At 43.8% G+C, this 13115-nt stretch overlaps 1 protein-coding gene and 1 long non-coding RNA gene across 4 annotated transcripts in view; one reads left to right on the top strand and one right to left on the bottom strand.

Moving 5' to 3' along the window:
• Positions 1–51: 51 nt before the first annotated feature.
• The window catches only part of zgc:136858 (Indigoidine_A and YeiC_kinase_like domain-containing protein), a 22959-nt gene continuing 9895 nt past the window's right edge, over positions 52–13115 (bottom strand). For 2 of the 3 annotated variants that reach the window (XM_036959567.2, XM_021577251.3), the window contains exons 2-20: positions 7940–8025; positions 7723–7811; positions 7471–7585; positions 6960–7134; positions 6745–6856; positions 6383–6489; positions 6119–6245; positions 5808–5928; positions 4954–5039; positions 4601–4740; positions 4393–4452; positions 4227–4290; positions 2493–2587; positions 2148–2276; positions 1643–1757; positions 1247–1384; positions 834–1000; positions 653–735; positions 52–564 (exon numbers count right to left, since the gene is read on the bottom strand). In XM_036959567.2, the coding sequence (XP_036815462.2) occupies positions 363–564; positions 653–735; positions 834–1000; positions 1247–1384; positions 1643–1757; positions 2148–2276; positions 2493–2587; positions 4227–4290; positions 4393–4452; positions 4601–4740; positions 4954–5039; positions 5808–5928; positions 6119–6245; positions 6383–6489; positions 6745–6856; positions 6960–7134; positions 7471–7585; positions 7723–7811; positions 7940–7950 (2136 nt within the window). In that variant the 5' untranslated portion in view covers positions 7951–8025 and the 3' untranslated portion in view covers positions 52–362. Of the gene's footprint in view, positions 565–652; positions 736–833; positions 1001–1246; positions 1385–1642; positions 1758–2147; positions 2277–2492; positions 2588–4226; positions 4291–4392; positions 4453–4600; positions 4766–4869; positions 5040–5807; positions 5929–6118; positions 6246–6382; positions 6490–6744; positions 6857–6959; positions 7135–7470; positions 7586–7722; positions 7812–7939; positions 8026–13115 lie in introns of those variants that run through there. The other variant, XM_090213057.1, reaches the window with a different exon arrangement.
• Positions 9686–12994, top strand: LOC149985308 (uncharacterized). Its single transcript, XR_016489508.1, has 2 exons — positions 9686–11494; positions 11903–12994. It is a non-coding gene; the product is annotated as an uncharacterized LOC149985308 (long non-coding RNA).

Here is a 13115-nt window from a genome sequence, read left to right as displayed (position 1 = left end):
AACATACCTATGATAGGCCTAGGATAGGGCATTTGAAATACAGTAGTTTAGTAAATCGAAGCATTAAAGTATTTTATTGAAAATTATGACAAAATGTATACAAATGAACAGCATCAGGGGTGCAAACAATCACATAATGGAATGCTAGACAGTCAGGGAGCATAATAAATTCCCAAAACGATGGACAATATTTAGCACATTTTGCAATGAAATATAACCAATTTTCAGTGCAGCTCTCTGGACCTCGATGAAGACCAAATGCAGCCCATTGGATAAAATGAGTTTGACACCCCTGAACTAAACATTGAAAAGTTATGTTGATGGTTGAACAAGATAATAACATAATAGTAATGGATCTTTCTTCATTCCTCCATCCACAGGAGGTTGGGTTGAGGCCACGATTGGGGTGGTTGGAACTTGTTTGGGTCCACAGAGTCTGTGGTCAGAGTGGTGCAGACGGGATGTGGGGAGGCCAGTGACAGGCGTGCTGCCAGGAGCCCCATCCTAACACAGCTGTGAGTGTCTCTGCTCTGGAACATACCAGCCAATATCCCACCTGCAAGACTGAGGAGGGAAGAGAGGGAGGGGTGTGTGGGAAACCAACATTCACCTATGGAGATTATTTTTTTTTAATCCCTAGATAGCTACCGACCTATCTCCGGCTCCTGAGACATTCACCATTTCGGCTGCGGTCTGAGCCAGAGCAGAGTAGTGGACGGCACATAGCCGACCCTTCTGGAAAACAAAAAAACATCATCACCATAATGTTCTGAGATATAACACACATATATATAATATATATATATACACACACACACATAGTATCATCTTACCCTTGTTCCTCTCCTAGGCTGCAGGTCTACAGACCCAGCGTTATGTTCTCCACACAGCAGCACTCCCATGGCCCCCAGGGTCACCACCACACACTGCAGGTGGTCCAGCAGGGGGCGTGCGAGAGCCATGGCACAGCTCAGCACTTCCTCCACAGAGCTAGGCAGCACTGACACCACAAGACAAGATCTCATCCTCATTATTCAGACAGGAGTTTGTGCATGATGATGAGCTTTCAAACAAAGACTTCATAGTGTGTGCATTACCTATTATACTAGCCCGGACTATGGTCACTGTTACACCAAGCATAGGAGTTGGCTCCACAGCACAAAGATAGCTGCGTCCAGGCTAATTACATATTATATACAGTAGGCTCCAGAAATGATCTCAGTGCAGGAATTACTGACTATCATACCTGCAGGTGTCAGGAGGCCCAATGCCTTGTTCATGGTACACAGCTCAGTCAGGTTGGGGGAGGTGTAGGCCAGGGCTTTCCAGCTGTCTGACAGGAAAGGCTTGCAGGCCTTGTCACAATCAGTTGGCTCATACCACACTGCAACACAAGTTTATCACATCAGGGTCTGTATTCATATAGCGTCTCAGAGAGGGAGTGCTGATATAGGATCGTTTTGCCTTTTTAGATCATAATGAAAAAGATGACATGGGGAGGGAGGACCTGATCCTAGATCAGCACTCCCACACAGATTCTTTGTGAATATGGGCCCTGATCACACAGCGATGCACTGATGGTAAGAAAATGGTGATTGATCACTATTGATGACTGTCAAAGCGTTCAGCTCTATATGCTAACCTGGCACTGCATGCTTCTTGGCAACAGAGCAAACATAGTTGATGGTGGAGACGGGTATATTGCCGTCCAGACAGATGAGAGAGGCTGCTGAGAGCTTCTCCTCAAACTGGGACACCTGTATGTAGAGATGGGCAAAGTTGTTATTTTTCAGTGCTATTCTATAAAAAACACAATAATGAACAAGAACATTAGATATGTGTACTTTTATGTGTAGTAAATCAGATTATTTTTTACAGTTTAAATGTAGATGAAGTACCTGCTTCATAAATATTTATTTTTATTAAACCTTTATTTAACTAGGCAAGTCAGTTACATTTTCAATGGTGGCCTACCCCAGCCAAACTCGGACGACGCTGGACCAATTGTGCGCCGCCCTATGGAACTCCCAATCACTGCCGGTTGTGATACAGCCCGGAATCAAACCAGGGTCTGTAGTGACCCCTTCAAGCCCTGAGATGCAGTGCCTTAGACCGCTACGTCACTTGGGAGCCCCAGAAATACTCACATACTGCTCTGTGATTTGCTGGTGAATGTCCATGTCGCCTAATCCCAGACTCAGATCACCGCTCTCAGTGATTACGGCACAATACGTGGCAGTCCGCTGCTCCTTAAGCACAGCAACACCACTGGTGTTCTAAAGGAAAATCAAAAGAGGAAAGAATGTCATGCCAGAATACTATGGGAGAGAGGGATTCATTCCGCTTTGCACATGGTCATAACTTTCAGTTGTTACCACTTATTAAAAGCCCGATTTATAGTTGAGATAAGTAACTCGCACAACTCTGATTTGAATGGAAACGTGCTGATCTCAACTCAGAACACCTCTCTAAAATCTTCTCCACATACATACCATGTGCCGACAGTAGTTCAGCACAGCATCACTGTGAGAGTCAGTTCCAATAGCTGAGATGAAGAGAGGTCTTTGGCCCATTCTGCTCAGAGAGTCTGGTGGGTAAAATATCACACAAGAAGTCAACATTAAACTGTTTCATTAACCTTTCTTCCACATATAGGAGCTATGTAGACATAATTACACATTATAAACTGGTGGTTTGAGCCCTGAATGCTGAAATCAAATCAAACTTTATTTGTCACATGCGCCAAATACAACAAGTGTAGACCTTACCGTGAAATGCTTACTTACAAGCCCTTAACCAACAGTGCAGTTCAAGAAAGAGTTACGAAAATATTTACCAAGTAGACTAAAGAGACTCTGGGTTCGCGCCCAGGCTCTGTCGCAGCCGGCCGCGACCGGGAGGTCTGTGGGGCGACGCACAATTGGCCTAACGTCGTCCGGGTTAGGGAGGGTTTGGCCGGTAGGGATATCCTTGTCTCATCGCTCACTAGCAACTCCTGTGGCGGGCCGGGTGCAGTGCACGCTAACCAGGTCGCCAGGTGCATGGTGTTTCCTCCGACACATTGGTGCAGCTGGGGGGGATCAATGTAAATAGTCTGGGAAATAGTCTGGTGGCCATTTGATTAATTGCTCAGCAGTCTTATGGCTTGGGGGTAGAAGCTGCTAGGGAGCCTTTTGGACCTAGACTTGGCGCTCCGGTACCGCTTGCCGTGTGGTAGCAGAGAAAACAGTATATGACTTGGGTGACTGGAGTCTCTGACAATTTTTAGGGCTTTCCTCTGACACCGCCTAGTATATAGGTCCTGGATGGCAGGAATCTCGGCCCCAGTGATGTACTGGGCCGTTCTCACTACCCTCTGTAGCGCCTTATGGTTGGATGCTATGCCAGGCGGTGACCCAACCGGTCAGGATGCTCTCGATGGTGCAGCTGTATAACTTTAAGGATCTGGGGACCCATGGCAAAATTTTTCAATCTCCTGAGGGGGAAAAGGTGTTGTCGTGCCCTCGTCACGACTGTCTTGGTGTGTTTGGACCGTGATAGTTCATTGGTGATGTGGACACCAACGAACTTGAAACTCTCGACCCGCTCCACTACAGCCCCGTCGATGTTAATGGGGACCTGTTCAGCCCGCCTTTTCCTGTAGTCCATGATCATCTCCTTTGTCTTGCTTACGTTGAGGGAGAGGTTGTTGTCCTGGCACCACACTGCCAGGTCTCTGACCTCCTACCACTGTTGTGTCGTCAGCAAACTTGATGATGGTGTTGGAGTCGTGTTTAGCCATGCAGTCGTGGGTAAACTGGGAGTACAGGAGGGGACTAAGCACGCACCCCTGAGGGGCCCCAGTGTTGAGGATCAGCATGGCAGACGTGTTGTTGCCTACCCTTACCACCTGGGGACGGCCCGTCAGGAAGTCCATTATCCAGTTGCAGAGGAAGGTGTTTAGTCCCAGGGTCATTGACTTAGTGATGAGTTTCGTGGGCACTACGGTGTTGTACGCCGAGCTGTATTCAATGAACAGCATTCTATGACAAAACATTTATTTGTACTGCTCAAATTACGTTGAGAACCAGTTTATAAACGCAATAAGGCACCTTGGGGGTTTGTGATATATGGCCAATATACCACGGCTAAGGGCGTTGCGTGGTGCATAAGAACAGCCCTTAGCCGTGGTATATTGGCCATATGCCACAAACCCCTGAGGTGCCTTATTGCTTTAAATAACTAACCAGCAAGGTTCTTTCCTACTCCACCAAATGACTGGCAGACACTTCCAGGATTCGTCTGTCCAAACTGTTGAGCAATCAAACAAACCCATGTGTCATTGACATCAATTGAATATTCCAGACATGCAGTAGTAGATGCTTGACATTAGCAGAGTTTGTGTGAACGTACCACCAGCTTATTTGTTTTCCCCTTGGCAATAAAATCCACATTCACACCACCTATGACAACCTGCGATGAAAGAGCCAGTGTTATTGTACAGTAAGCATGTTACACACTGTCCATCAAGCTAAAACTAGAATAAGAAAAATGATGTGCTCTGCAAGACAAGAGTGATTGGTTCACGTGTATTGATGATGAACATATGACTAGTACTCACAATGTTTGGCTGAGAGTCCGAATCTTTCTCTCTCTCCTTTCCGTGAGGAGCAGGTGTCCAAGTCTTCTTCTGCATTCGTTTAGACAGTGCACAGGCTATCTGACTGCCTACCCTGGCATTATTATGAATGAGAGCGATATCTTTGGGAATATCAGATTAAGGGACCTTAATGTAATGATGATACAAACATTCAGTTATACATCGATAAAACAAGTTATAAAAACCACAATTATGTCAGATTATTATAATTTTTTAAAACATTTTCTTACACTAAGAATGACTCTGATATGATCCCTCCCTCTCTCTCTGCAGCGTGGTTTTCTCACACCACGTTATTGATCAGAGAAGGATACTAGCCTGGAGGGACTTTCCTCGGGTCAGTTCGTTGACCTTTTGAAGAACGAAGGGCGTCAAATCCCTTCCTCTGATACCTTTAACACTACAGGGAAAATACGCACGAAGGCAACAGAGAGTTAATCGTGTGGCTGAGGTGAAATGCTGATATTTTTCTTGTCATATCAAGGCAACCAAACAGGAACTCTGATAAGCAACTTCCTGTGTTGTCAGTCATGCAAGCGGCTATCTAAAGATCAGGAAATAACTGTTCAGAAAACTACACCAGCTCATACAGACCATGAAAAGTGCTCAATAAATAGGGCTTTATAGCAATACCTTAGTAGGCTAAAAAACATGAGCTGGCGCACACCCAGAAAAATGTGTTTGTGTGGAGGTGCTGACTAACGGCGAATAAACTATAAACTATGAAAATAATGAAAGTCGCACACTCCATATATAAACACCCAGCAATTGAATGGGTATTTACCAGTAGGCAACATACATATCCAAAAACATGTATTAGGGATTATAAACTGGGTGGGTCAAGCCCTGAATGGTGATTGGCTGACAGCCGTAGTATATCAGGCCATATACCACGGGTATGACAAAACATTTATTTTTACTGCTCTGGTTACGTTGGTAACCCGTTTTTTAATAGCAACAAGGCACCTAGGGGGTTTGTGGTATATGGCCAATATATCACGGCTAAGGGCTGTGTCCAGGCACTCCGCGTTGTGTCGCGCTTAAAGAACAGCCGTTAGTCGTGGTATATTGGCCATATACCATACCTCCTCGGGCTTTATTGCTTAATTCAACTACAGTCAAGTCAGGTGGAGAGATCATAATATGTTACAATGCAGTGTTTTCTTACTTGGCCTCTGCCAGTGCAGCCTGTATAGCGTTCTCAATCTGTTCTCCAGCTGCTGCATGCTCCTTAGGGATGGGCACAGCCAGCAGCAGGCCACTCTGTAGACCCAGGGACAGGTTACCCGCTGTAGGCCAGGGGAAAGAGACAGGTATAGTACATTATGATGCAGTCACAATACATTGTAAGATTTGTCATAAGCATGATATCTTATAATCATGCCTAGATTAACAGCTCAGAATGACCCTGAAATAACAGCAATTTCGAGTCAGTTGGAAAATGTTGCTACTCAGACATAAAATATTGAGCTGCGTCACCAATGAGATCAGCAGCCTCCTCAGCATTGTTGACATGGTAAGGGGAGGTAAACCCACTTTGTGGAGAGAAGAAAGCGGGGAAATTCATGGAGGTCCCAAATGTGGCGACACACACACCCTGTGTCTCCTGAAGAAAACACAATTATTAATAATTATTTGCGATGTAATGGAATCTCTTGCAATGGAATCTCTTGCAATGGAATCTCTTGCAATGGAATCTCTGCATTTGTCCATGTATAAAACCATCTAGCAATAACCACTAACCAAGTACTCCAGGGTGCGGCCAATGTCGAGAATGGACTTCACTCCAGCTGAAACCACAGCAATGGGAGTCCTGCCTAGCTCTGTCAGATCTGCACTGATATCCATACCTGAGAAGATGGTCAGTTAACAATTTCAATACCTTTTGTTGTTTTCTATTTCTGTATCCTAAACATGAAGTCTCCCTGCTGTGTAATTTCACTGAGGCTACAGTAGCGTCCAACCAATAACATTTCACTGAGGCTACAGTAGTGTCCAACCAATAACATTTCACTGAGGCTACAGTAACTTCCAACCAATAACATTTCACTGAGGCTACAGTAGTGTCCAACCAATAACATTTCACTTTGGGATATTGTACTTACTATTCTCTCCATCTCGGTGCACTCCTCCAACACCCCCAGTGACAAAGACATGGATACCGGCTCTGTGTGCTGCTATCATGGTGCCTGAAACCGTAGTGCCACCACAGAGACCCTGGAGAAGACACACACACACACCGGTAAGCAAGGTATTCAATCTGAATAAGACTGAATTGAGTGGCTTTTCAGTTGTTTGTCCAACCTTGACAGGTGCTCACCTTGCTGATGGCGTAGGGCAGGTCTCGGCGGGACACTTTCAGCGACGTCTTACTCCGTGCTAGGTAGTCCAGTTCTTCTGAAGACAACCCCACATGAACCCTGCCCTGGAGCAGCCCAACAGTGGCAGGAATGGCTCCCTCTGTCCTTACTATGGCTTCTACCGCTTTGGCTGTGCTGAATGAGGAAAATCAGTGACTGTTGAAAGCAGTAACTTCTAATACTGAATTAAGGGCGGCAGGTAATCTAGTGGTTAAGAGCGTTTGGCCAGTAACCGGAAAGGTTGCTGGTTCGATTCCCTGAGCCAACTAAGTGAAACATCTGGCGATGTGCCCTTGAGCAAGGCACTAATTGCTCCTGTAAGTCTCTCTGGATAAGAGCGTCTGCTAAACGAGGTAGGTACATGTAAGGTTTCTAGAATAAATAAGCTTGATAGCATGGATTATATTTTATATCAGGGACTTTCTGTCTAACACAAAGTCCTTCCCATTTTGACATCTTTGCAGCACATACCTCAGGTTGTGTGGGTATGGCATGCCATGGGTGATGATGGTGCTCTCTAGTGCCACCACTGCTCTGTTTTCTGCCAATGCCTGGGATACTGCCGGGTGGACAAGGAAGAGACCATCTGGGGGGGGGGGATTACTTTTTTAGAAATATAAGGAATATAAATATTTGAATCCGACTTCAATATTACAATGAGGGTAAGTTCAAAGTCAAGTCTTTTAATATTTTTTTCATTATTATAGCAGGGGCTGACTTTACCATTTTTGCATAATCTCCTGTGAAATGTTGTGATGTCACGTTTTAGGAGTTGTGCAGATACTTCCTTCAGCAACCTCAACTCAGAATATCTAAGGGAAACAATGACAGCAGAATAAACTAATCAGAATTCAAGAATAACATTTTAAAAACAACAACCAAACTTTTGTCAAAATGGCATATCCAAGTAACAGAACAAAACGTAATCACAGGGAGTTACCTTAATTTCATGATGGAAAACAAAACAGATTTCTCAGCCTTGGATTCCCGGGCATCAAAAGCAGCAGTGAGTAGCCAACCAAGTCACTGCAAGGCACACACAATTCACCCATTAAGTAGATTTCCATGCTCTAGTTAGTTGGGATAAAGTAACCCCCCCCCCTATTGGGGCACACAGCAGTAAATCTACACCCGGAATATCAGTGCTGCCTGCAACATTGTGAAATAAGTGGAGTGTTTTGTATTCTTATCCTGCTACATTCAAGAACTGATTCAAAATAAAGGTATACTTATTCATATTAAGTCATACTGGTAGAGAAAAACCCAGTCAATTGTAACTTAATAGAACTACTACTTTAAAAAATAATTGAGGAAAGGGCTCTGTCAAAGTTAGGGTCACATAATGTATAAAGTTCACACACAAAAAAGGCCTTATTACACATTATAAACTGGGTGGTTCAATCCCTGAATGCTGATTGGTTGACAGCCGTGGTATATCAGGCCCTATACCACCATATGACAAAACTTTCATTTGTACTGCTCTAATTACATTGGTAACCAGTTTATAATAGCAATATGGCACCTCAGGGGTTTGTGGTATATGGCCAATTTACCATGGAAAAGGGTGGTCTCCAGGCACTCTACCGTGCAAAAGAACAGCCCTTAGCCGTGGTATATTGGCCATATACCACACCTCCTCGGGCCTTACCCAGCAAACATGACTGAGCGGGGCCCCTTTGGGGCTGAGATGCGGCTGTGAAATCAGTGGCCCCTCTCGGGTCGATAACATCATGGGCCACCACTGAGCGGTTGGGATTGGACTCTGCACTCTTTAAAGACGTACACGAGCCCACGTTTAAATGTGAACGGTTTTTGAGGGAACTGTCGACTTCACAAACTGACAGGTAAGCGATCGGCTCAGCCATAACATCTGTTAACCGTTTTGTTAATAACTTAGTAAAAACGATACCTAGACTAAAATGGTTTGAATATTTTACCGATGGTAACATTGCTCGTCTGGCAAACAACATTCATTTAGCAAGAGCTAGAATAGCTAACGTTAACTAGCTAGGCTAACGTTAGCACTATGATTAATTATTTAATGTTGGAGCTTAACCGCCACCATAGACTTCTGGTTACAGCCATTACGATTTTAGCTCACGATTAGCATAAAAATACTACACAGCAAAGCCTAAATGGATTAAGATCACTTGGCTAATAAGACTCATGTAAGTCGTCAGCTAAGTAACATCTATGAAAGGGTGCATAACTAACTTGAGATAAATGTATACATGTAGTGTAAGGGAGTAAGCTTATACATCTATGTAACTTACTAGGTTGCTATTTTAAGGTTACTGGTTTTGGGCTAACGTTACCACAGCTAGCATCCAGATGTGTGCACTTCTAACTTGACTGGCTAAGCAAGTTAGTTGCCACCATACTTTCCTGTGGTGATATTCAATAGACAGCTAGCTCATTTGGATACAGTAAAATTGTCCATTTAATGTGTAACTGTCTAACTTTTGCAAGGCAAGTAACATGAATCGATCAAATGATGTGTCCATAATTTAGCTGTACCATATCCCGTATACTTAACCCACATTTTTCACATAAACCACACTGGTTCACCACCCTGTTGAACATAGGCATGGTCACAACGTTCATTATTGACTACATGCACCCTGTTTGTCTTAGAGTAACTCGGAAGTTGATGTATTTTTAGATGAAAAGGGATTTTTCTTATAGATTGGGATCTCGGGCAGTGAGCGCCACCTCTGAGAGGTTGGTGTCAAATCAGACAGCACATTCCAATGGAGTTTCAGAGAACCAAGAGGACTTGAAGAAATAGACAGATGGAAAGGAACCGAATTCTACCAATTCTTATTATACACAGGCCCACAGGCAAGACATCCTTTCCTTCTCCCACTACAGCAACTTCCCTGCCTTGTGCTGTTACTATTGTGGCTATGCAGATGACCTCAAAAACTTCCTCAGTGAGTTTGAGAATTTGTATGGCATTGAAGAGTTGGTCTACAATGTCCATAATCTGACTCTTGGCAGAGGATATGAGGAGGTCTTTTCAAAAGGAAAAGACGACACTATGAGCAAGTTGAAAGTCTGCCGGAAACCACAATTTGTTCCCCTAAAAAATGAATCACCAAATTACTCGAGAGAACGCTCCCATCCATAAAGAGAACAGAGGAAAAGAAACATTCTCTGAAAAGAACACACTATATAGAGGCCCAATCATTCCCTCACTGCACCCAGTTTCTAAAGACTATATTTGAACAGTTCAGCATTGCCACAACCACTGGGGACAACTGTGTTAAAGGAGACCTGGGACTGGTACAGAACATCCTACGAGATGATCGCACAGGGGAGGAGTACATTATTTTCAGGAAGTTCTTGACATTATTGACACTCTTCTCCAGTCCCCTGGATTCAAAAGACATTGGTATCTATAAAGCATGCCATCCTCAACTAAGAGACCAAGTTCACCACCTATTGGACATTTTGATCCCAATGGGCACAGATTGGGCAGCCACGCCCTTGCTACATAATCAAGGTTTAGCGTTTTTTGTTATACCCATTTACTGAATTTCTCAAACTCTTATTTTTCAATTGTCCTACAGAGATCTATATTACTTACCAATGGCCCAGTATCACATTGAAGAGTTTCTGTATCATTCAGTTGGGATTGTTAGTAGTACATGGATACAGGATGAAATTATTTTCTATTTTCACCAGAACAAACAAGCGATACATTGATTTGGAGCCAGCCCCTCCGAAAAGGCAACAGATGTTTCCAAGTGCAAGAGACCTGTGTCCAGTAGTCTGTGCTTCCAGTCCCACCACTACCATTAAGTTTGCCAATACCTTCACCTCCCAGTAACTCTCCGTCTACCAGCAACCCTATGAACAACTCACTTTCTTTGAGTCACCCCCAATCTGCAAGACGCTCTCTGACTCCAAGCAATCCTTTAGCGCCTGCTAGCCACTCTCTGTCTGCAGGTATGTCTTGCAAAAATTCTTTGCTAAGCCGAAATGATAAAAATAACGCAATCGGGCTTTAAGTCTCGCTGAGTACATGTGGTCAAAGTTTGTGATTAGATGCTTTCTTGTCAGGTGTTGATAGTACTTGGTCAATGCGCTTGAAGAAACTAAGGACAGACTGACAACTTGAGAGAGTGGTGTCAAGTCTCTCGATCAAGTAAAGCAGGAGGTCACTTTATCTGACGACATCAGCCTACCCTTACAAAACTATGATGAACTTGATCGCCTGGAACAAAAAAATGAGGACCAGCAAAGTCTAGAAGACTTGGTAAACTCACTCAATACAGTAATTACTTTCTTACTAATAGTGTCTCTTTCCTTTACACATTTAGCTTTTATTCATTTCCCTTGATTTGAAAATGACATATCTGGGGACCATTGGAGGTTATGATGTCCAAGCGACAACAAGAAGGATGATAAGTCATGCTCTGGCAGCTCAACTGGAAAGGCACAAATGACAAAATACCCTTTTACAACCTGGGGCTAAGGAAGGTTGTTGCAGGTACATCCGGTGGAATCTCAAACATTTTCACATTCTTTCGAGCACCTAGACATCCGTGATTTAAATGTTTGAAACTGCAACTGTTTTAACTCCAACTCCGACTATGGCCTGACATGTTAATTATGTAGAATATCAATGTGTCGCCATGGGAACCTTGTTGGCTATAGTAAGCATGACATATGCTGCTTATATGTGGGAGGGAGGGAGGGGGGGGTTTATCGTAGTGTAAAATATGGTTTCTGCCATCTTCCTACTAGACACCCGTTGCTTTCTCATGATATATGGCGATCCTATATCCTATCCTATATGGCGATCCTAACTGGACCTGTCACCGGGTCCACAGAGTCTGGTCATCTTCATATTGCATACCACACCCAGTTCACTGTTACAAATGTGATTTTTTTTCAGATACAGTCAGGAAAAGCCCTATCCAACCCAGGCCTCAAGATGCAACAGTTGAAGAGGAGATCAAGATCTGGTTGATGAACTCACGTGACCGTAGTGGAGGACGCAAGGAGCGGTTTGAAAGACATCTGAGGCAACAGACACAAGACTTTGGGGAAGAGTGAGCTCAATAAATTTGCTATGTGAGAGCTGACTTGACATTAAACTTGGGTCCAGCAACCAAACGTTTAGACGTGAACCTCAAGGACTGGGCTATTACGTACCTGTACACAGACAGCCTCCGAGACAAAGTAGTTCCAGTGTTCGTTCTCTCCACCTTTCCGCCCCTACTCTTTCTCCTGTGTAGCAACATCTCAGATTGTCTTGTGCTCCCCTTGCTCTCGTTCACCCATCTTGTCTGAGACTCGTCTCACACTAACAGAGGTTATAGTTGTAGGTGACTGTGTATAGTTGTGGGTGACTGTGTGGTGCTCACTGCAGAGTTGTCAGTGAGGTGGCCCTTCATCACTCCAACTCATCTGCACTCTAAAGGACTGAGAGAGACTAATGGGAGGAGCTAACTACACACTAAGACAAGATGGGTGAAAGAGAGCAAGGGGAGCACAAGACAATCTGAGATGTTGCTACACAGGAGAAAGAGTAGGGGAGGAAAGGTGGAGAGAGAGAACTGGAACTACTTTGTCTCAGAGGCTGTCTGTACAGATACGTATCAGCCTAGTCCTTGAGGTTCATGTCTAAACGTTTGGTTGCTGGAACCAAGGTCAAAAATGGGGATTGTGTTTACATTTTAGCCCCACAGTCAACCTCAGCTTTTTCTGATGTGAAAACAGCCTGAGAAACTAAACTGTCACTCTGTACAGCAGCTGTGAGAGCTATACATGAGAATCAAACATTCTGTATACTCTGTCCAGCAGCTGTGAAAGCTATACATGAGAATCATACATTCTGTATACTCTGTACAGCAGCTGTGAGAGCTATACATGAGAATCATACATTCTGTATACTCTGTCCAGCAGCTGATGTATTTGTAATTATGTGGTGTGGTGTGTCTCTGTATATTTAAACCATTAAAATGTTCATGTTATGTTAATGAAATGTCAGTGTTGTGCATGTTGAAGTTGTAACCTCACTTTGAAAGCATACTTTCTTAATTGAAAATTGTATTGTAATTTTAAGCTAAAGACTCCATTCAAGTCATACTTAAATACACAGAATG

The sequence above is a fragment of the Oncorhynchus mykiss genome, chromosome 2, assembly GCF_057628025.1.
Source record: "Oncorhynchus mykiss isolate SJ-2025 chromosome 2, ASM5762802v1, whole genome shotgun sequence".
Lineage (NCBI taxonomy): Eukaryota > Metazoa > Chordata > Actinopteri > Salmoniformes > Salmonidae > Oncorhynchus > Oncorhynchus mykiss.
The sequence above is the reverse complement of the archived record's forward strand: the minus strand, read 5'-3'. Positions and strand labels throughout refer to the sequence as shown.